The sequence below is a fragment of the Lagenorhynchus albirostris genome, chromosome 3, assembly GCF_949774975.1.
Source record: "Lagenorhynchus albirostris chromosome 3, mLagAlb1.1, whole genome shotgun sequence".
In the NCBI taxonomy this organism is placed as follows: domain Eukaryota; kingdom Metazoa; phylum Chordata; class Mammalia; order Artiodactyla; family Delphinidae; genus Lagenorhynchus; species Lagenorhynchus albirostris.
In genome coordinates this window covers 70,125,987-70,147,207 of record NC_083097.1, presented here as the reverse complement: position 1 = coordinate 70,147,207, position 21,221 = coordinate 70,125,987, and the positions used below count along the sequence as shown (strand labels likewise).

At 33.8% G+C, this 21,221-nt stretch overlaps 1 protein-coding gene across 5 annotated transcripts in view; it reads left to right on the top strand.

Moving 5' to 3' along the window:
- The window catches only part of TMEM161B (transmembrane protein 161B), a 69,368-nt gene that overhangs the window by 31,454 nt on the left and 16,693 nt on the right, over positions 1–21,221 (top strand). For 3 of the 5 annotated variants that reach the window (XM_060146149.1, XM_060146151.1, XM_060146150.1), the window contains 3 exons: positions 842–925; positions 3,041–3,138; positions 6,612–6,768. In XM_060146149.1, coding sequence (XP_060002132.1) covers positions 842–925; positions 3,041–3,138; positions 6,612–6,768 — 339 coding nt within the window. Of the gene's footprint in view, positions 1–841; positions 926–3,040; positions 3,139–4,922; positions 4,969–6,611; positions 6,769–21,221 lie in introns of all 5 variants that reach the window. The other 2 variants (XM_060146152.1, XM_060146153.1) reach the window with 2 other exon arrangements.

The following is a 21,221-nucleotide window of genomic DNA, read 5'->3' as shown; positions in this document are numbered from 1 at the left end:
GGGAGGTTTGCCATAGTCAGAGGTAGAGAGGAAGATACGCTGAACTAAGGTCCTTTCAGGGAAGTAGGCAAGTTTAGAATTTTAAGAGTTAAAAGAACCAAATTAATGATAGTATGTGGAAAGGGCATATTGAAGGTAAAACCCAAATATCAAATTTAGGTGGCTGGCAGAAAGTTCACGTGAGACAGGAAATTGAGAATGACCAGGTGGGGGCTTGGGAAGGAATAACAACGACTTGTTTGGCTGTTTTGACTGGCTGGTGGGGGTAATAAATACAGTCAGTTGTTTTTGGAGCCCTAACTGAAGAGGATTAGCTATAGCCAAGAGTAAAGGGTTTTGTAAATACAGCAATTCACTTGAATCCTTATACACATAAAGTTCGCGAATTCTCCAACTAAATTAAAGGGAGGAAAGAAAGAAAAGGAAAGCAAAGACTACTTTGTAGTTTTGAGGGCATTCAAAGGACTCTCTTTTTAATACAAGTAACAATTCCTTCCGTGTAATGGGTGGAGAATTCTAATGTGCTTCTGTCAGCTTGCCTGCAGGGTTTGTTAAAGTAAGCCAGTATGATCTTAATATATATTAATACACTGTCAGTTGTAAGAAAAATACCTACAAACAACGTTGCAGGGTCTGGCATCTAGTAAGTGCTGGTAAGTGGTTGCTGGATTTGAATCTAAACCTTTTAAGACTTAAGCAGTAGTATCTGCTTCAGATTAGAGTTTTTCACCTGATATTTCCCTGCAGTGTCTTCACAATTAGGAAACTCAAATATTTGTAGAATAAGTGAATAATTCTGGTGATCTTAATTCTTTATTTAAAAGAATTACTTTTTTCTTAGTTTGCGATGGTATCAACATCCTACAGAAGAAGAATTAAGAATTCTTGCAGGAAAGCAGCAAAAAGGGAAAAGCAGGAAAGATAGGTAAGTTATACTGTCAAGCTTGTAAGGTGTCAAATATTTAATAGAATTTATGTAAATATATTTTGATACTTTGGTTAAAGGAACATTTACACATTATGCTATAAACAGTTGGTAAATCTGAGATCAAAATCCATGATCTAAAATAATATTGAATCACCCTTTAAGAGCACCCAATGTGTATTAATCTAATATATAAGCAAAAAAGTGACTATTTTACTTAAGAATTGTTAGTGGGGGATTGAATAGGGGAGACCTGTAACCCATGTCTTTACAACTCATTTAAAGATACCAGTTGGTCTGGGTTCTTTTCCAGATTTTGCTACCACTCAGATACTGGGCAAATTCATTTGCTTTTTACCTCTGTTTTCTCATTTTTTAAATAAAAGGGGTAGACAATATTAACTTCTTAGGTCCCATTAGGCTCTTGAATATTATACTTAAAGTTTCTGAAGAAAACTGCCTGCTAATAAACCTCACTGAATAGACCACAGCAGCCTAATCTGTGAAGTAGAAGGACCAAACATAGTAGCTGTGAAAGATTCTTCCAGCTTTAAAATTTTGTATCCCTATTTATATTGAATTTTCAAGGAAAGTGCATGTTCGTTAGCCTCTCTAAATGGGCCTTAGTTTCCTTAGCTGGGGAGGACTTCTTAGGCTCTGATTCTGTGATTCTAATATATTATAAAATGTCAGTGACAACATATTGTCACCAAATTCCTCATGTATATCATAAAAATTCTATTAATGTGGGCTAATGGATTTATGGATGCTAAAAAAAATTCTTTGAAGATTAATGATTATTTGACATGAAATTGGAAGTTTGAAAAGGCTGTCTTTTCTGATCTTGCTACCATTTTCTTTTTCACTTATCATTACAAATATACCTTGAAGCTCATTGGAATATTAAGTGCAAATCCTCCTTCTCTGTATTCCAGTGGTTATGTTCTTTAATAAAGTATTTCTGCCTAATATTATAATTTTCAAAACACTTTTACACAGTCTTATTTAATCCACACAGTAACCCTAAATAGTCACTGTAATTTAATTTATGTTTTACTAATGAGGAAGCTGTTGATCAAAGAAATTAAATGAGTTGTTCAAGTTCACTTAACTATTAGGAGTCAGGATTTTAATCCAGGTCAGTTTTTAGTTTCTGTGTTTCTTTTTAACTATTCCACATTTGCCTTTTCACAGCTACCATAGTCAACATTTGTAAAACTTAGTTATGTAGTACAGTATTTATTCTATAAACATTTAAATTCTTATTATATGCCTTGTCAATAATTTTGTTATTTTTACAATAATTTTTATATGTTGAAAATGCTTTACGTTTACAGAAAGATGCACTAACAACACTATTCTGTTTTAGTAGCAATAATTATTATTTGATTTATTGACGTGAATTAAAATTTTTACTGAGGTTTTCCCAGTTTATACTTAATCAAGAACAAATGCGAAATTGTTTCTTGTTATTATAATTATTGTTACTGAAAGCTTATTGCTTTTGATTTATGTTTGATTGTGTTTAAAAATTAAATTTGGAAATAATACACACGCACCTGAAGAATTCTGTTGTTTTCCTCCATCCATGATTCTTAGTAAAAGCAACTCTGAGCTAGCCTTTCATATTTCAGGATTTCTCATGCACATAAATCTTAATATATTTTTTCAGCTCTGACTTGTTTATACCTACGGGTCTGTTTATATGTATATGTGTGTATACGTGTATAATTTCAAAGTGAAATGCATTTTGTCTTCATTTCCTTTTACTCTTGTGCCTAAGGAAAGAGATGTTAGGGCTGTCTTTAAATCTACAGAAGAGAGAGCAGAAAAAATGGGGTGCAGTGCTAAGCTAGCAGTCAAGGTTTTGTTTCTGTCACTAGTTGAGGTAACTCTTTCATTGGTAATCTGTATATTCTCATAATAATTTACATCCATATTTTGTAGTTCCCCTTTTAAAAACTACTTTTGAGTGCCTTACGTCCTTTTTGATGAAATATTAGAAGTTCTTTTTCACTGTGAAATTTATAACCTCATTTGTAGTTAGTTTGATACAAACACTTGAATAACAGTGAGGGTAACTTGTTTTCTGTGTCACTTGTCTGATTTTTATAGGAAATATAATGGTCACATTGAAAGTAAGCCACTAACCATTCCAAAGGATATTGATCTCCATCTAGAAACAAAGTCAGTTACAGAAGTGGATACTTTAGGTAAGGGAAATCTGGGTAAAGTGTTCTGTAAATCTCAGTTTTATATTATGCTAGTGAAAGTACTTTATCTATTGTTGTTAGATTTTTTTGTTTGTTTTCCTAATCATTAAGTCCATTATATAGACTGAAATCTTTCTCAGAGCTTTAGAAGCTCAGAATGACTTCATCTGAATTGAATTTGTCTTTCTATCCACCTAACTTGTAGTAAGCCTTATTTTTCCCATTTTTTAGAAGAGGCTGTCTTACACAAGTTTGTTACACAGTTTTTGTTTATGTTGAGATTACAGTCAGTTTTCAGTATCTCAAATTCTATTCTAAATTGTCATCTATACCAGTTTATTTGTTTTATAGTGTTGCTTGCAGAAATGCATTTGTATGTTTGTATTAAACTACCAGTATTTACAACAGTTCAACTTTATGCTGCATTTAGTGGAAAGGAAAGTGGTTTTAGTATGATGAATTAGATTAGGAATTAGGAATAGAAAACTTTATTCAAGATTTATTTTTACCCATTGGATATCTCTGAATAAGTCATTCAATTTTTTTCCTGTATATCAGTGTTTATAATTGTATAATAACTATGATGACTTTAAATTTAAAATGAAATTTATATGAAATTATCCAGATCCTAGAAGAGAAAGGCATCTAAGGTGATATTGTTTAGAACACTAGTTTTCAAACCTGGCTGAATGTCAGAATCACCTAAGCAGTTCTTTAAAAATAAAGATACCCCCATACCTACCCTTGGAGATTCAGTAAATCTAGATTGGCTTCTGGGAATTTGTATTTTTTAAAATGTTCCACGTGGTTCTGATTTTTTTTGACCAGGTTTGAGAACTAATGGTTTACATGATAAGTGAGGAATTAAAATAACACATTTAAAAAAGTAATTTTGGTAATGTTGTGTAACGTATCATTATGTAATTTGGTCCTTCTTGGGTTAAATGATACCACCTCAGAAAAACCTTAATAGATTCATTTAAGCATCTCATAAAGAATTATTTTGTGATACAAGGTGGCTTCAATACATTTGAAAGTCGATTCTACATTTACAAAGATTGTATGTATATATATGGAAAGGGTGTCCTAGAAAATGTCAGTGAGGAACAATATAAATCAGTTGTCTGGTGTCATTCAGACTGTTGAGACTGGTTATGTCATCCTCTTTTTTCTTTTTAACTATTTTTCATGCAAAATTTAAAACATGTAAAAGCACTTGAACTTTCTGATTAGTTGTCCCATTTGTTTTATTAATCCTATATGTGTGCTTACTTGTACAAGAATACTTATACACGTTTCCTGATTTCTAAGACAATTTTTTGTTATTTTTACTAATTAATGTTTATTGAATAGTTATCAGCTAATTAACCTTAATAATAGTTTAAATTGAGTACTTATCAGACATTGTTATAAGTACTTTATTTGTATAAACTTGCCCTCACAGTTCTATGAGGTATGTAACTGTTATTGACTTTTTTTTTTTAGCTCATTAGTTAGAGGAGTTAAATAACTTGACCAGGGTTACACACTGAATGTGGTAGAGCCATTTAGTGAGAATTAGGCTATTTAAATAAACTTAAAAAATTGAAGTTAGGGGTAATGTGGTTTCAGCTTATTCAGTATTTTGTTTTACTTTTACAATTTTGAGAACTAACTGCAAATGGTACTAGTTAAACAACTGATCACATAACATTAAGATCATTGTAGTTAATCAGAATAACAGCGAGATTTTTATTTATATTTATGTAATCATCCATGATTGCATGCTCTGTGTCTGTGTTTAGGTAAAAGTAGAAGGTTTTCTGCCTGAACTTTAGGGACTCTCAGAAGGTTAGTGCAAACCACTGGGATTGATGAACTCTCAGTTTTTTTTGTATTCCAATATTCTATGAGAAGCATGTATATAATTACATTATTGAATACAGAAAGAAGAATATAATACTTGAGTTAAATGTATAGCCAAGAATATATAATTTGTTCTTTTGTTGAATGTATATATTATTGATATCTGAATAACTATCTTATAGTCTCTCAATTTGTATTAGCTCTCTATTACAAGAACCTCTTAAAGAATGTAAGAACATTTGAATGTCACTTGGCTGTTTGCTGTGAATGAGTTCCCTGAGGGAAGCCTGTGTGAGTGCGGGCAGGCATGGAGAATTAGAACATTTACTTTAACTTTTGTTAATAAAAACTGAAAACTTTTAGTTAAACAGATATTTGTCTGTCTGTTCCATCCATTTCTCTGCTATCCTTCCAGAAAGTTATTTAAAAAGCTCCACTGAGTGACTTTAGAGGGGAGGAGGGAGGTCTACAGAGTAGGAATTTGCAACCACTGTAGGGTAAATCTTTCAGAGTGATGTTCAGAAGCTATTAGGTGTAATACAGCAAAAAAGCTAAAGCAGTTAAAATAACTTGAAGGCAAATTAAGTGTTGTTAAATTAAGTTGAAGCAAACAAATAATTTACCCAATTATAAAAGGATTTGGAATTTTTGCTGTCACCTCATAGAAATGTAAGTTTGGTTAGTTTGTTTTGATATTTTAAATAAGTCTTATTTTGAGTGGTATTTTATTTTTAAAACATTTTTTCTGTAAATTCTGATTTCAAAATATCCTCAGGTGTTACATTTTACAACTAAAATTTTTCCAAAGCAATGTAGATCATTTTATTATGTGCCAGTGAGAATGTAGGAAATGCTATTTTAGTATGTGATATATTTCCACATTTTTAGGAGGCCTTCTACAAAATGATGTTGATATTTTAGACTGCTCCCTGGCAGAAGTAAACCAGCATATCTGAGAAGAAAAGGGGATGGAATTATACTTACTTTCAGACAATGCTAATTTTAATGTCAGTGAATAGTTTGTTGAAGTAGTATGGCTATATGGAAAATTGACAGGCATTTCATCAGCTTTTCTTGTAGGAGTAGAAGAGAGAATAAAATGTACATTTATTTAATTTATTATTTTAATCTGCAGTAACTCACAAAATTACTAATCCTCCGTTAGTATGGTTAATAAATGTGACATAATGTTCAACTCTCTTGCTTCACAGAAATGAATATAAATAAACCTGTAGTGTTCTACATCAAGTTGTATTCTAAAGCTAAAATATTATAGCTCAGATTCTTTTAAAAAAATCGTGATTTATAATTTCTGTAGAAGCTGAGTAGTTAAAAAATACCAACTCATTTTTCAATCATTTATTTTTAACAACAATTTAAATAATTTTTGGTAATCATTTCAGGTTTATTTTAATTATTTAATTTATGAGGTATTAAAATTTAGTTTTGGATGCCAACATTCTTGATCTATTTCCTGCATTTTTAGATTCTCGTATTTGCAAACCTTACATTGCAAATCATCAAACAGAATAAAATCTAACATGTTTGAAGTTAATTATAGATAAATCCTCCTAAGCTGTTTATGAAAGGTTAAGTAAAGCTTTCTTTCTTACACCTTTATTTTTCAGCATTGCATTACTTTCCAGAATATCAGTGGCTGGTGGATTTCACAGTGGCTGCTACAGTTGTGTATCTAGTAACTGAAGTCTACTACAATTTTATGAAGCCCACACAGGAAATGAATATCAGCTTAGTCTGGTGCCTGCTTGTTTTGTCTTTTGCAATGTATCCTTCAAAACATCATTAATATTAATTTATGAATTTGTTTTCCTTTTACAGCTAACACCATTAGATCTCTTAGAGAATTTTTCTTTGTTGAAATTCTCTTTATTTAGTTGAAAAAAATTTTCAAAATAGAGGTAAATAGTTTCAAAAGTGAAATACAAGGAAAGATACCAGTTCCCTGCCTTCCCTTTCCTGTCTGACTCATGTCACAGAGGAGCCACTTTTACCTCTTTTAGGTATTTCTTTTGAGATTTCCTTCCATATGTTTAAATCTTACGTGATAATGGTATTTCCTTAATTTTAGGTATTATTGCATCTTTCTCCCCCTTCCTTTTCCTTTCCTTCTTTTCTTTCCAAATACTAAGGAGACAGCTTTTTACTTAAATCAGTAGTTGGTTTTAGTTACACCTATGAAAATATTATTGATAGTTAAGCATTGTAGTATCATTACCCTCCTTGAACAATTTTCTATTCTTCTTGTATCGAAGCTAAACTCTCCTACAGAATTCTAAACCTCAGTAGTTCAGATACATCATTTCTTTCTTTTTTTTTAAATTGAGGTATAGTAGATCTACAGTATTCTATTAGTTTCAGATGTACAGCATTTTTTACAGGTTATACTCCATTCCTGTGCTATACAGTATATGCTTATTGCTTATCTATTTTATACATAGTAGTTTGTATTTCTTAATCCCATACCTGTAATTTGCTCCTCCTCCCTTCCTTCTCCCCTTTGGTAACCACTAGTTTTCTATATGTGTGAGTCTGTTTCTGTTTTACATAATACATTCATTGGTTTTTGTTTTTGTTTTTTTGGTCATGCTGCTCGACATGCAGGATCTTAGTTCCCCGACCAGGGATCGAACCCACACCCCCTGCAGTGGAAACTCGGAGTCCTAACCACTGGACCGCCAGGGAATTCCCTTTTTGTATTATTTTTTAGATTCCACATATACGTGATGTCATACAGTATTTGTCTTTCTCTGTCTAACTCATTTCACTAAGCATAATACTCTTTAGGTCCGTCCACAGTGCTGCAAATGTCAGAGTTTCATTCTTTTTTTGACCAAGTAATGCTCCATTTTGTGTGTGTGTATATGTATATGTATGTATATATGTATACTACCTCTTCTTTATCCATTTGTCTGTTGATAGGCATTTGGATTGCTTCCATATCTCGGCTACTGTAGATAGTGCTGCTATGAACAGTGGGATGTACTTATCTTTTTGAATTAGTGTCTTTGTTTTTTCTGGATGTATATCCAGGAGTAGAATTACTGGTTCATATGGTAGTTCTAGTTTTCTGAGGAACCTCCATACTGTTTTCCATAGTGACTGCCAGATAGCATCATTTCTATTCTGTTTTTCCATGGAAATATCCTCCTAGAGCCCTCAGTTCTCTCAGCTTCCTGTGTATCTGTTATCCTGGGATTTCCTTCACTATCTTCCCAAGAATTCCCTGTGCCCCTTTTTGGATAACATCATCTCCTCTTTGGTTTACTCTCTTGTTTTGGCAGAGTGCATTCTCCTATAGTGTCTTTAGAAAGTGTGGTATATTTATTATTTTTGGAAATCTTGCATGCCTGAGTTATCTTTATTTTTTTTCCTATATTCAGTTTATATTTTGGCTCAGTACAAATTCTAAGAAAGAAATAGTTTTTCCTCAGAGTTTTGAAGGCTCTTGAGCAATTGGATGCCGTCTTGCTCTTGGCATATGCCTCCCCTCCCCCCCACTCACATTCACCCTCCAGAAGCTTTTTCTCTTTCACCGGAATCCTTACGGTATTCTGAAACTTCATCATTAATTGTGTTAAGTTCTAGGTTTAGCTTTTCAACTGGAAACTCATTTCCTTTAATACTGGGTAATATTTTTGTTATATTTAAAAAAATTTTTTATTGAAATTAAACATTCTCTCTTAAGTTTCCACCTGTCTGGAGGCAACTTTTTCTAGCTCCTTTCTGTTTGATGTTTATATCCATATTTCCATATGCATACAAGGCCACTGCCTGATTTTAATTTTAGGCTTTAAATATTGTCATTTCACTCTGGAAATGAGGACTTAGAACATCTGCCTGGGTTGTCACCTACCATTGATCATTTCCCATTCACCTTATCTTCTGACTATAGTAATGTCATATTTTAAGGAAATATTCATTATTTATGTTATGATCATGTAAATGCTATTCACAGATAAATACTTGCCTTTTCATTTGCATTGTTTTCTTTGTACATATTGTTAATTCAACTGCAAGCTCAGTATGTTCAGAAGCATCAGGTGGTATGTCAGTTTCATCTTCCTGGAGAGAGTTCTTCGGGAGCCCTCAGATAGGCCCTGTGCTGGATTGGTTAAGTTTCCCAACTGATGCACAGCTATTCCCCTGGAAGCACCAGTTTTTATCTTCTTAGGGATTCTCTTTACATGTCTCAGACTGGGACTCCTTTTCTTATATTCCATGTCTGCCTCTTACTTGGTTTACTTTCTCACTTTGGTGGAGCGTATCCTTCAGTATTATCTTCAGAAAGGTTGTGTGGGAAATGCATTTTTTGTGACTTCGCGCACCTGAAAATATTTTTACCCTGCCTGAAAATTAATCGATCCTTTGATTGAGAATGCAATTCCAGGTTTACATCATTCTCTTTATAGTTTTGAAGACATTATTTTTCTGTCTTTGAAGTTCCATTCTTGCTCTTCAAGGATTCCAGTTGCCTTTCTGATTTTTCATATGTCCAATATTTTCCCCCTCTATGGAATCTTTACTGTTTTTTCTTTGACTGCCTGGTATGTTGAAATTTTATGAAGATACGCCTTCTGTTGAGGATCTGTTTTGATCCATTGTGCTGGGACTTCACCAATCTGGAAACTCATATTCTTGACTTCTAGAAATTTTTCTAGAATTATTTTATTTGTGATTTCCTTTTCTTCATTTTCTCTGTTTCTGAATGCTTATTGTTCAGATATTAGATTTCCTAGACTTGTTCTCTAAGGTGCTTATCTTCTGTCTCTCAAAAAGTGTTTATATTTTTATATTTTAATTTTCTAGGAGTTTTTTCCAACCTTTCCAACCCTTTAATTGAATTTTTGTTTTTAATTTCTGCTATAATTTTTAATTTTCAAGTCTTCTTTTTCTTCCGTTTCTATCCCCCACCCCTCACGGGATCATACTTTTAAAAAAAAAAAATTAATTTATTTATTTTTGGTTGTGTTGGGTCTTCACTGCTGCGTGCGGGCTTTTTCTAGTTGCGGCGAGTAGGGGCTACTCTTTGTTGTGGTGCACAGACTTCTCATTGCAGTGGCTTCTCTTGTTGCGGAGCACAGGCTCTAGGCGTGCGGGCTTCAGTAGTTGTGGCATGTGGGCTCAGTAGTTCTGGCTCACGGGCTCTAGAGTGCAGGCTCAGTAGTTGTGGCACATGGGCTTTGTTACTCCGCGGCATGTGGGATATTCCTGGACCAGGGCTTTAACCTGTGTCCCCTGCATTGGCAGGTGGATTCTTAACCACTGCACCATCAGGGAAGTCCCATACTTGTTTTAAGATTACATTATCTTCTCATGTATATTTGAGATATTGTTAGATTTTGTAAAAGTTTTCCTTCTACCAAGTATCTTTTTGCTCTGAGTTGATTTAGTTTCTTTGGTTTGGTCACTGTCTTTCATATTAAAGACTTAGAGAGATCTGGTGATCGATATTTGCCTGTTTATATTTAAGTGTGAGGCACTAAAAGGATGAATGGAAGCTCTGAGCATATGGTGAGGCAAGTTGTTGGATAATCTTGATAGGCCAGAGATCATCTTTTTTAACCTCTCCAAAGCATAAATCTCCAGTCTTCTTTTAGGAGGGGACAGTTTGAACTGGTTACTTTTTAAAAGTACTTCCTTCTAGTAAGTACTTAGTTTTACTATCCCTTTAGTAGGTACTTAGTTTTACTATCTCCTGTTCCAACACACATATTCGCACTTTCACCCCAATGTAGATAATTACTTGGTATCTGACCAGTTCTTTATCCTTTCTCAGAGTTCTGCAGGTTGCATTCTTGACTTTCTGATTGAGCTTCCTAATTCTCTTTAGTCATTTACCACTTATCTGCCTGCTTTTTGCTTCAGATTTTTACTGCTTTTTCTCTTCCTATTCACTGTATTTCTGTACTTAAAAACAAATTCCTTTACTGTCATTTTGGTGGGAATTAGGGAGAGGCAAATATTAAGTGGATATGCTCAATATGCTATTTCTATTCAGAAGTATTATAGTATCTCTTTGGTAAGATTCTCTGTTTTTTATCTTTGTTTTTAGGAACTCTGGTTAGTGAGATGTTGGATATCTTTGAATGATTCTTTAATTTTTATCTCCCCTTTCCATTTATTTTGCACTATTTTCTTGATTTTTCTCAGTTTTCTCTTTTAAGCCTTCTGTTGAATTTTTATGTCATTTTTTAAAAGACTTTTTCTTTTAAAAGTTCCATTTTCATAGCACTCTTGTATCATGGATGTGTAATATCTTTTTATTTTTAAGAATATTAATGGGGGCTTCCCTGGTGGCACAGTTGTTGAGAGTCTGCCTGCCAATGCAGGGGACACGGGTTCGTGCCCTGGTCTGGGAGGATCCCACGTGCCGCGGAGCGGCTGTGCCCGTGAGCTGTGGCCGCTGGGCCTGCGCGTCCGGAGCCTGTGCTCTGCAGCGGGAGAGGCCACGGCAGTGAGAGGCCCGTGTACCACAAAAAAAAAAAAAAAAAAAGAATATTAATGGCTTTTAAGTTTAAATTTGCACCTTGCATTGTTTATTTTCTGAGTCTCCCTCCTCCCCCTTTTTTGTTTCAATCTCTACTGTATTAAAGATTGTTCTTGAATGTCTTGTGGTCTTTGAGTATCTGTTTATATTCAAGAAGGAGGGGTTAAAAACTGGAAGTTTTGTGCATGTGGCTGGAGCTTGTTGATTGGTAGACTTTTTAGTGGATGATTGAATAGAGACCTGGAAGTATTCTTCGGGAACCTCTAAATATCAGCGTCTGCTGGTTGTTGGGCCTATCGTTTTCTCCAGAGAAGAATTGTCCATTCTCCCATCTGTGGGATCTAACAGTGTTAAGAGAGCTGATTGGGGAAGAAGGCTCTGAGACTCAACATTCATTGTGCAGGCGTTAATTTAACTGCATGTCTGAGTCCTCCCCCTACCATTTGTTTTCAGCTCTTCATTGTCACCCTAAGTTTTACATAACACCCCCAAGCCCAATCTTCTCTGGTTTAATATCTTTAAAAATTAATTCTTCTGGGTTTTGCCAGAATTGGGGAAAAGCCATCATCAAATCTCTATAATTAGGCAAGACAGAAGATCTGGGAAGTCTAATCACACTAATACAGACATTCAGCCAATCATCTTGTTTTCATACATTTTGCAACCCTACCTTCAGAGGTACCTGCTGTCTGACTTTTGCAATTCCTGACTTTTGTTTGTATCATGTGTTATGAATTAATTGGCTTTCTTCTCACTGGGTTCCTCACCTTGTAGATCCAGCATAGTAGAGAAAACTGAAACCTAAATCAATTACTGCTTGTCCATCTATTTCATGTCTTCCAAAATTTGTTGAAAATTTTTTTCTACTGTCATCTCTTTTCCTATTCTTTGTTTTGAGGAGTTTTACTTTCCTTCCTGTGTAGTTTATTTAGTCAGATTTTGGGAGTAAGCAGAATTAATACATATCTTATATCTTTTATTTTCAACCAGAGACTGCTGAACAGTCTTTTAAAGCTGTTAGTGGGGCTTCCCTGGTGGCGCAGTGGTTGAGAGTCCGCCTGCCGATGCAGGGAACACGGGTTCGTGCCCCGGTCTGGGAAGATCCCACATGCCGCGGAGCGGCTGGGCCCGTGAGCCATGGCCGCTGAGCCTGCGCTTCCGGAGCCTGTGCTCCGCAACAGGAGAGGCCACAACAGTGAGAGGCCCGCGTACCACAAAAAAAAAAAAAAAAAAAAAAAGCTGTTAGTGGATACCATTTAAAATACATGATATGATTTGACATTTGACACCACTGTGCTATCTCTCTACTGATTTTTTTGGATTGATTTAGGTATAATTTAGAGTAGAAGAGCCAGAACAAAGCCTTAAGAGTTGATGTCTTCACAAGGTTTATATTGTACTGGGTAGAAATACTGATCATGCGTGTCAGTTGAGAAATATCCCCAGATATTCAGTGTTGTACTTATTCAAGAGCAGATTAAAGAGCAGATTAAATTCAAATATTTAAAATATTACTATTTAGTTCTATAGTATTAAATATATGAAAATATCAGTCAGAATAAAGACCATCCCTAGACATCATCATATGAAACACACTAAAAATATTTTAACTTGATAATTAGCACTAGCTGAATGTATGTCTTGCTACTTTTTTCATACTTTGAGTGTTTATGTTCTCTGAAATATTGTTTATTATGGAATATTCTCATTTTTGCTTCATTCTCTTCATGGTTTGTAGCTATGATGTATTTGTGTAGAAACGTGTATCTTGATACCCAGTTTTATTTAATGTGATACAGCCCTTAATACCTACTTACCAGAGAAATTAGAAAAACGTACTTCTTAATAACTACTCAAATTATTGTTTATGTGAATAAATTTTTATCTTTCATTTCACTCAGTAATGCCTAATAATATGAGAGCAGAGGTCCCAAACAGTCTTCAGCACTGAACTGGCTCTGCTTAGTTTTAAGTAGCACACTCGTGAAAGGCACCAAACAATAGCATCCCTGCGGGAATCTAGTAGCTGGCTGTCTCTCCATCCCAGAGAAGACAGAAACTGGTGAAGGGCTTTATAATCCAAGCTATTTTCTGCCAACTTTGACCCTCCACAAAGGGGGTAGAGAAGAAGAAGGAAAGTAGAATTGTGTGTATGATTTTCTTTCGAACTTGTAGCATGTGAGAAAATGACCTGCTGCCTTCAGTGGCGTGCAGGAAACCAGAATTAAATGCCAGATATCCAGATGAACACCAAGGAAGAGTCTGTTAATAGCCTATCTTTTATCTTAGTTATAACATATCTGGTATGCCTTTCACACCCTATGAACAGTCTAGGTGCAGTGACCTCTGTCTGGCTTCTCTTTATTTTCTTATTGTATGTGCCTACTTATTAGTCAAACACATGTCTCCATTGATTACATAGGACAATGGCTCCACTTAATTCCAGAGTCACACATACATCAGTTGACTCAAATTCTCTGCAGTTGTTACTGATGAAATGTCCTTTGTTAAAGTGGTCCCCAAATTAGACACATATAACGTAAATAATTGGTTCACTTCAAAGTGAGGAAGAAAATGGTTTTATTTTTGTGGTCATTTTCCCCATCAGTTTTATTTGACATTCTTGTGTCGGACAACAGTTATAATTTTTACATAATCTTGAAAGTTTTAAAAGCACAAGAATGATTTTTTAAAACATGTGACACTAAAATCTTGAACCCTGGAACCTAAAACTGACCCATCATCCCTTGTCATCAGCTCTGCTTTCTGCTTCAACTGAGTTGTACATGCATCTAAGCTATGACTCCTGCTTCCAGTCTTACTCCTAAACCCATAAAAATTCTCAGCTCTACTCCCTTGCCCATTTGTAATTCTAACCACCTATTTGTCCAAGTCTGTGTGTTCCGGTTCCACTTATGCCAAGTTACATGGTACGTGGTATGTAGAAGGTAAGGGGTAAAGAAAGCCTTATAATGAGGATGGAGAGGTTGTAGTAATTGTCTTTCCTGTATGATGGCCCATAACATCTTAGAGTCACTGGAGAAATGTCTACTGATTTCCTAATATGAAGCATGTAATTTTCATTTATGAATAAAGAAAAGTAAAAAGGTAAAAACGGTGCTTGCAAAAAATCCAGAGGTCCTTTGGTGGAAGTAAAACTTTTAAAAATTAAAATACTCTACAATTGATGGATTTCTTTTAAAAAAGAACCTTTTCTTATGAATAAGCTGTATCGTAGAGTAATATTGAGTCAATTACGTGAATTTGAGTGAGAAGAAAGCTATTCTACAAAGAATGATAAAGTTTCTCAGTAGTCCTATTATATTTGCTTAAAGGACTGGATCATTAGTCACATTTCCACAGTGCTTGTATTTTACAATGTGGATGGTTTAAGGTACAAAACCCTATTATGTATGTTTTTAAGGCTATGTTTTAAAATTTTAATTTGTCTTGGTTGCCAGACATGCAAATTTTATACAAAGCAAAAAGTTGTGAATGGTTTAAATTGAAATAAATTCTTAGGTTTTCTGTGTTAAACATTCAGTTCTATATGTAGATTTGTAAATTAAAGGTCTACAAATTAAATGCTGTATTTGTTTGCTCTAAGAAATAGACAACTACAGCAAAGTAGTACAACTTAGTCACCTCTTCTGAATTCCTTAAACGATTCTAAATTACTGTATTCTTTACAAAAATGTTCTGCTTTAGATTAATAAGAAAAATGAAACACTAAACCCTGAAGTGAACTGCATAACATATCATGTTTCCTAGTGAGAAGGGAACAGAGTCAAAGCTATTGAATTTGAGCCAAGGTACTTTTTTTGTCTTGGAAATTTGTACATAGCGTGTTGTGTCAAAACTTGATTCTTTAACAAACTTTTGGAGATCTTCTGTGACATTAGTGCTGTCAGATTATTCACCTTTCAGGTCAGAAACCTAGCGTTACATAGAGAACTTACATGGGAGATAGGACTTTTTCTGTTTGTTAATATATAGTTAAGTATGACTTTTTTTTTTAGCTAGGAAATGATAATTTTCCTTCTGAATCTAAAAATGTAAGTGTAAGTTTGATCGTTTTGCTCTATTTTAATCAGAAGATTAATTAATAGTTTTTTGTTTGTTTGCTTTTATTTTTTAATAAAGCCTTTGTTTTTATGCTTTCAAAAATCTTTGGCCATCATTTCTTTCCATAATTTGGTTAGGTTGAGGCTGGCTGTAAGCTGTTTTGTGGGATGGATTTTAAAGTTGCATAGTAGTTTTTGGCTTATATCTGGGAGAATTTTAACTAAAATAAAGTAATCGAGCCTTCACCTCCAAGAAAACATGAAAAAATGTTTTAGTTAAAAATCACCCAAATTTTGTTTTTTTAACATTTGAAGACAGGATCAGATTATTTTGACAAGGATTTTATTTGGTAACTCATAAGAATTACTTTATTGTTAGTTTTTAATGTCCATTCTGTAGCAGATTCTTGGTATAGTTTCTAGGTTTCTCTTCAGCAAACTTTAAGAATGCAAAGTTTAATGTTTTGAGTATTTCATTTGCCTTTTCTTATGGAAAACTAGATGTGTTAGGTTTAATCATTTGAATAGGAAAAAAGTTAGGGTTTTATTTTTTTTGTTAGTGGTCACAAAAACAATATAATTTTTAACATATTAGAAAACTTGCAGTTTACATGGAAATTGCTTAGTTGAGTGGAAACGTGATCTATTTTAAAAAGGTAATTATACATTTTGTGAAAAAATTTTGAAAAACATCTGTGAATCCTCTGTTTATTCCTTAGGTTACTATACACTAGATATGTATATTGGCAAAAAAATTGGGAACATTTCTTATCAGAATACGATTTCTTTGTATTTCTTTCCTTCTCAAAAGAGTATTTATAAAATATCTTTGAATAATTTCAAGATGTTACAGTGTAGAAGACATTTTCTTAATATGAAAATTGGGTCTTTAAAGCAATGTAAGTATAAATTATGTTAAAACATCGTAGTGCTTTGACACGTATATGTTATTAAAGTTGTTATCCTAGTTGAGGGAAACTTGCCATTTTTAGAACTAAAAATTAAGCCTGTTCACTATTTCAAAGCTCTTATCTCCAGCTCAAAGATAAATATATTTAAAATACTTCCTACCGTGTAAATCTTCCTACCTGTCCTTGATTTTTCTTTTCTGTTGTAATTTTTGTATCTATAAATTTTGGGCTAATTCCAGTTGTGAAATACATTGACATTAAATTAGAACATTAAAAATGTCAGCCACATGGCAGAAAAAAATATATTCCCTCCCTAACATTCTCTTTATTTCAGGGGTTGAGATTTTATAATATAAAGCAAAATAAGCTAGCACCAAAGTAGGTGGCCCGTTTAGCTAGGACTGAGGGGTTAATTAACAAGGGGGAAAATTATTAACGGAAAAGAAAATGACTATTTGCATCAATGGTTTTGCATTTATAGTTTTGAATATTTACTAATATATTCTTTATGAAAGTCTAATGTACAGGATGATCTATGAAAGTAATAATAGCAAGATAAAAGTAAGGAGAAGCATTTACTCAAGTGAAGGTACTTGGCCATTATTTCCATTGTCATAAGTAAATAAATGTTATATTTTTACCTAGTACGTGTTTTTTGTTATACATGTACTGATAGAAGCCTAATTTTGGTATTATAATGTTATTTACATTATTGAGTTGTATTTGTGTACAAAAGGGTTAAAAATAACTATATCTAATTTGCTTGTAAATTGTGGACAATTAGTGAAGAAAGATCAGATCAAAGGAAATAGCTCTTAGAGAAATTTTATTTTGAAAGCCGTTTCTATAGTATTTCATGTGTAGTTTATTATTTATTTTTCTATATGAATAACTTATTGTTAATAAGCATACTCATGGGATTAGAGAATAAAAGGATGTTTCTTCCTATTTAGAAACAATCTGTTATATAAGTATTCGAGAAATTTGATAAGTATCTCAACCAGAAACTTTGTTAACCTCTTAGCTAGTACAGAAAGTCTCTATAAGTGATCTCAAAAGAAAGTTACCACAGTTGTTAGTGAGGAACTAAATGTGGTACCATAATGTAGTTATTTCTCCTGTCTCTTTAAAAAAAAAAAAGCCAGATTTATATTCTGATATGTCTAATGCTAACAAAAGTCTGCTTTTTAGGAGATTTTTGTTTAGTCTACTACCATGTACTACTGTTTGGGTCTGTTATGTATTAATTGAATAAAATACACATTGCTCTAAAAATTTGGTAGGATAAGCAGTTGAGTTTTGAATTGAAACATAATGAAGCATCTACAAAATAAAATCCGAGAATAGACTTCAGTTGGTTCAGCAAATCTTTGTGTAACTCTTGGCCAGTTTCTTCTTGACCAGGAATGAACTGTTAAGGGCTGTTGCTGGAAAATACTCAGATTTTTTTCTTATTTTGTAGGGAATGTATAGCTGTTAGAAAAGCTGCCTATTTACTTCTCTATAAAATAGATCAAATACTTGTTGTGTTCTGTCCTGGGTGTATGTATGTCACATCTTTGCCAGTGAAAGACTTAGACTGTATTGAAATCTTAAGGTTTTTATGATCATAGTGTTTAACAAGCATGGGAAACTTTTCTAACAGTTGGTTAATGTTAATCATCATTAACATTTTACTATTTTAATTCATAGGACATGGAAATAATCTCAGTGCATATGTGTTTTACACTGTGAATTTGTGTGTAGTTTAGGTTCTGTTAAACTCTAGGACATAATGTACTTTCTTCCAGAGTGGGGGTACATTGTAGATCAAGATTTTATTAAAATCTAGATTGAATCTTCCAAAATGTTAACTTTTATTAAATACTATATATACATTGTTTATAGAGACAAAAAGTTCTAAAAGTGTTGTATTAAAAACCAAGAGTCCCTTACCTTCTTGCCACTTCTTCTGGTCCTGTTTTAGCTGTTTATTCAGGCTTTAAAATTTTTTTCATATTTCTACATATAATGCTTATACTACTGACACTTAATTCATCACTTGTAATAGTTGAGGATTTTTCTTAAACTGTCATCCTCTGTGTTTTCTCTTTTTTATGTTCTTAATATAGTTACTTTACAATTTTTGCTGAAATCAGTTCAGTGATTTTTAAAAATTTATTTATTTTATTTATCTTGGCTGCATTGGGTCTTCGTTGCTGCTTCTTTTTCTAGTTGCGGCACATGGGGGCTACTCTGTTGCGGTGCACGGGCTTCTCATTGCGGTGGCTTCTCTTATTGCGGAGCACGGGCTCTAGGTGCTCGGGCTTCAGTAATTGTGGCGCACAGGCTCTAGAGCGCAGGCTCTAGAGCACAGGCTCAGTAGTTGTGGCGCACGGGCTTAGTTGCTCCGCGCCATGTGGGATGTTCCCGGGCCAGGGCTCGAACCCGTGTCCCCTGCATTGGCAGGCAGATTCTTAACCACTGCGCCACCAGGGAAGTCCTCTGATTATTATACCTATATAAATATTGTTCATATGTGAGCATTATAAGGTATTATATCTTCTTTTGCAGTTTTTTTCATTAATTTTTTAAAATTCACTTTTCTGTGTGTTTATTATTAATTCCACTAGCTTTTCAATATAGTTATTTCACAACGTCACTTATAATTTGTATTAGTTCCTCTTCCGTCCCACCCCCCACCCCCATAGAGAAACCCTTCCCAAAGACCTCTGTTCTCTGGCTTTTATCTGAACTGGTTGAACTTTTGGCTTGCTACACAACTGTCATCCTGGGACTTATTTTTGTTGTCATCCTAGGAATTCCCTTTGCCTTTCTCCCAAGTTTAATTTGCCATTTCTAGGAATCAGTGTTTTTCTCTTTCTTGGTTTGTTCGAATGTTTTGGTGGAGCTTTTTGCGCATGTGAGGTAACCAGTTTTAGACTTTGCAGTTTTGGAAGTGTCTTAATTCTCTGCTCTCATTTATTTAATTGATATTTTGGTTGAATAGTGAATTCTGGGTTTCAGTATTTTTCTTCGTAATTTTGCAGACATTGCTCCATTGTCCTCAGTGTCAAAAGTTGCTGTTAATAAGTACAGTGTCATGATGTTTAATCTTTTGCATATGACTTGTTTTGCTTTATTTTTCTTTTCAGAAGGTTTTTACAGTCTTCTCTTTATTTGTCTGGTTTTTGAAGGTTTATGATCATGTGCCTTTTTGAGAATCTTTTTTCATTATTTGTGCTGGGCTTTTGGTAGGCTCTTTGAATTTGGAAACTTCAAGTTTGGAAATTATCTTGTACTATGTCTCTGATAGTTTTTTCCCTTCTGTAATCCTCCCATCCCCTGTTCTGTTTCTCCCTCTCACTTTTGTTAGTCGGATATTGTGCCTCCTGGATTGATCATTTCATCACCCTTTCTGCTTTCTTATATCTGTGTCACACTACAGTTCAAGGTAGCTTGTATACTTGGCAAGTGAGTTATAGTAGTAAGTGCTGCGAGTTCAAAAGAGGAAGGGAATGGTCTGGGCAGAAGAGGTAAATGGTAAGCTTCGTGAAGGATGTGGAGCTTGAGCTGAGCCTTTGATTAGCTAGAGGGAAGGGAAGAGGGTAGTTCAGGTAATAAGTTATGATCCAAGACAGTATAACTGTTACATTTAGGCAACGGTAAATACGCTGTTCTGATTTAAGTGGAGGTTTGGGGACTATTGAATGAAAGCTTGAACATATGGGCGTAGTTAGATCATAGTATTACATATCAGAATATTGTTTGTGTGTTTACACTGTGGGTTATGGGAAGGTTTTGTTCCAACATAGAGCTCAATAAGTAGTTGGTTTTAAGATTTATCTACTCTTTAGTATGAATTCAAGATGTAGGCATTATAACCTGGGTTTGGTTGCATCTAATTTTGGTTTTTTTTTTCCTTTAGTGTTGACATATTTTGTAATTTATTTAATAAATCTGTGGTAACAAAATTTGGCAGTAGGTATAATCTTTGAAAAATTTCATTTTGGTCATTTGATACCACTTTTGGCTAAAGGTGTTATTTTGCTTTTTAGTGTAAGTGAAGGAGTTGGAAATTGTATCTTTATAGACGCTAGTATCCATTTTCAGTAAAAAGAAGCACTGTTTTTCCAACCTGGGCTTGGGGCCCTCAGGCAATGAGAGAGATCATAGCTAAATCTCAAAAGCATTTCATTTGTGGTTTTGGAGTTTTTATGTTTTGTTTTTAAATCTTTTTCCTTTTTCCTTGTTATCTCCTAATATGTAAGCTCTTCGTTAGAATGCCAAGAAAGAGATGGACCTGTAGTGTTTGATAGTAGTAAAATGAACTACTAGCTTTGTTTCTTTTATTTTTAAGTTTCAGAGAAGAGATAGATGAGTAAGGAGCATGGGATTCAGAATATCCTGGAGAGAAAAGTTTGAGCATCTGTATTCTAGAATCTTATCACCACTCTTAAAACAGTGTTTCGTGTTTCATAAAACTGCATCGTGAGTGTTGAAAGTTAGATGAAGTTTCTTTTAAGACTTGTAATATTGTTCTTAACTTGCTGTCTTAGAAAACTTGGTACTCTACTTCATTATAAGAAAAGCTACTATTTGCATGGGGAAAAGCTCCAGTAGTCCTCTTTATTTAAAAATCAGATTTTTTTCTGTTATTTGCTTTTGTATTGTTTACACTTAACCTGGCTTAACTCTTACTGAAGTGATTAATATCACTTATTAATCATAAATATAATTAGGTTATGCTTTTAAAATTACATAATTTTAAAAATA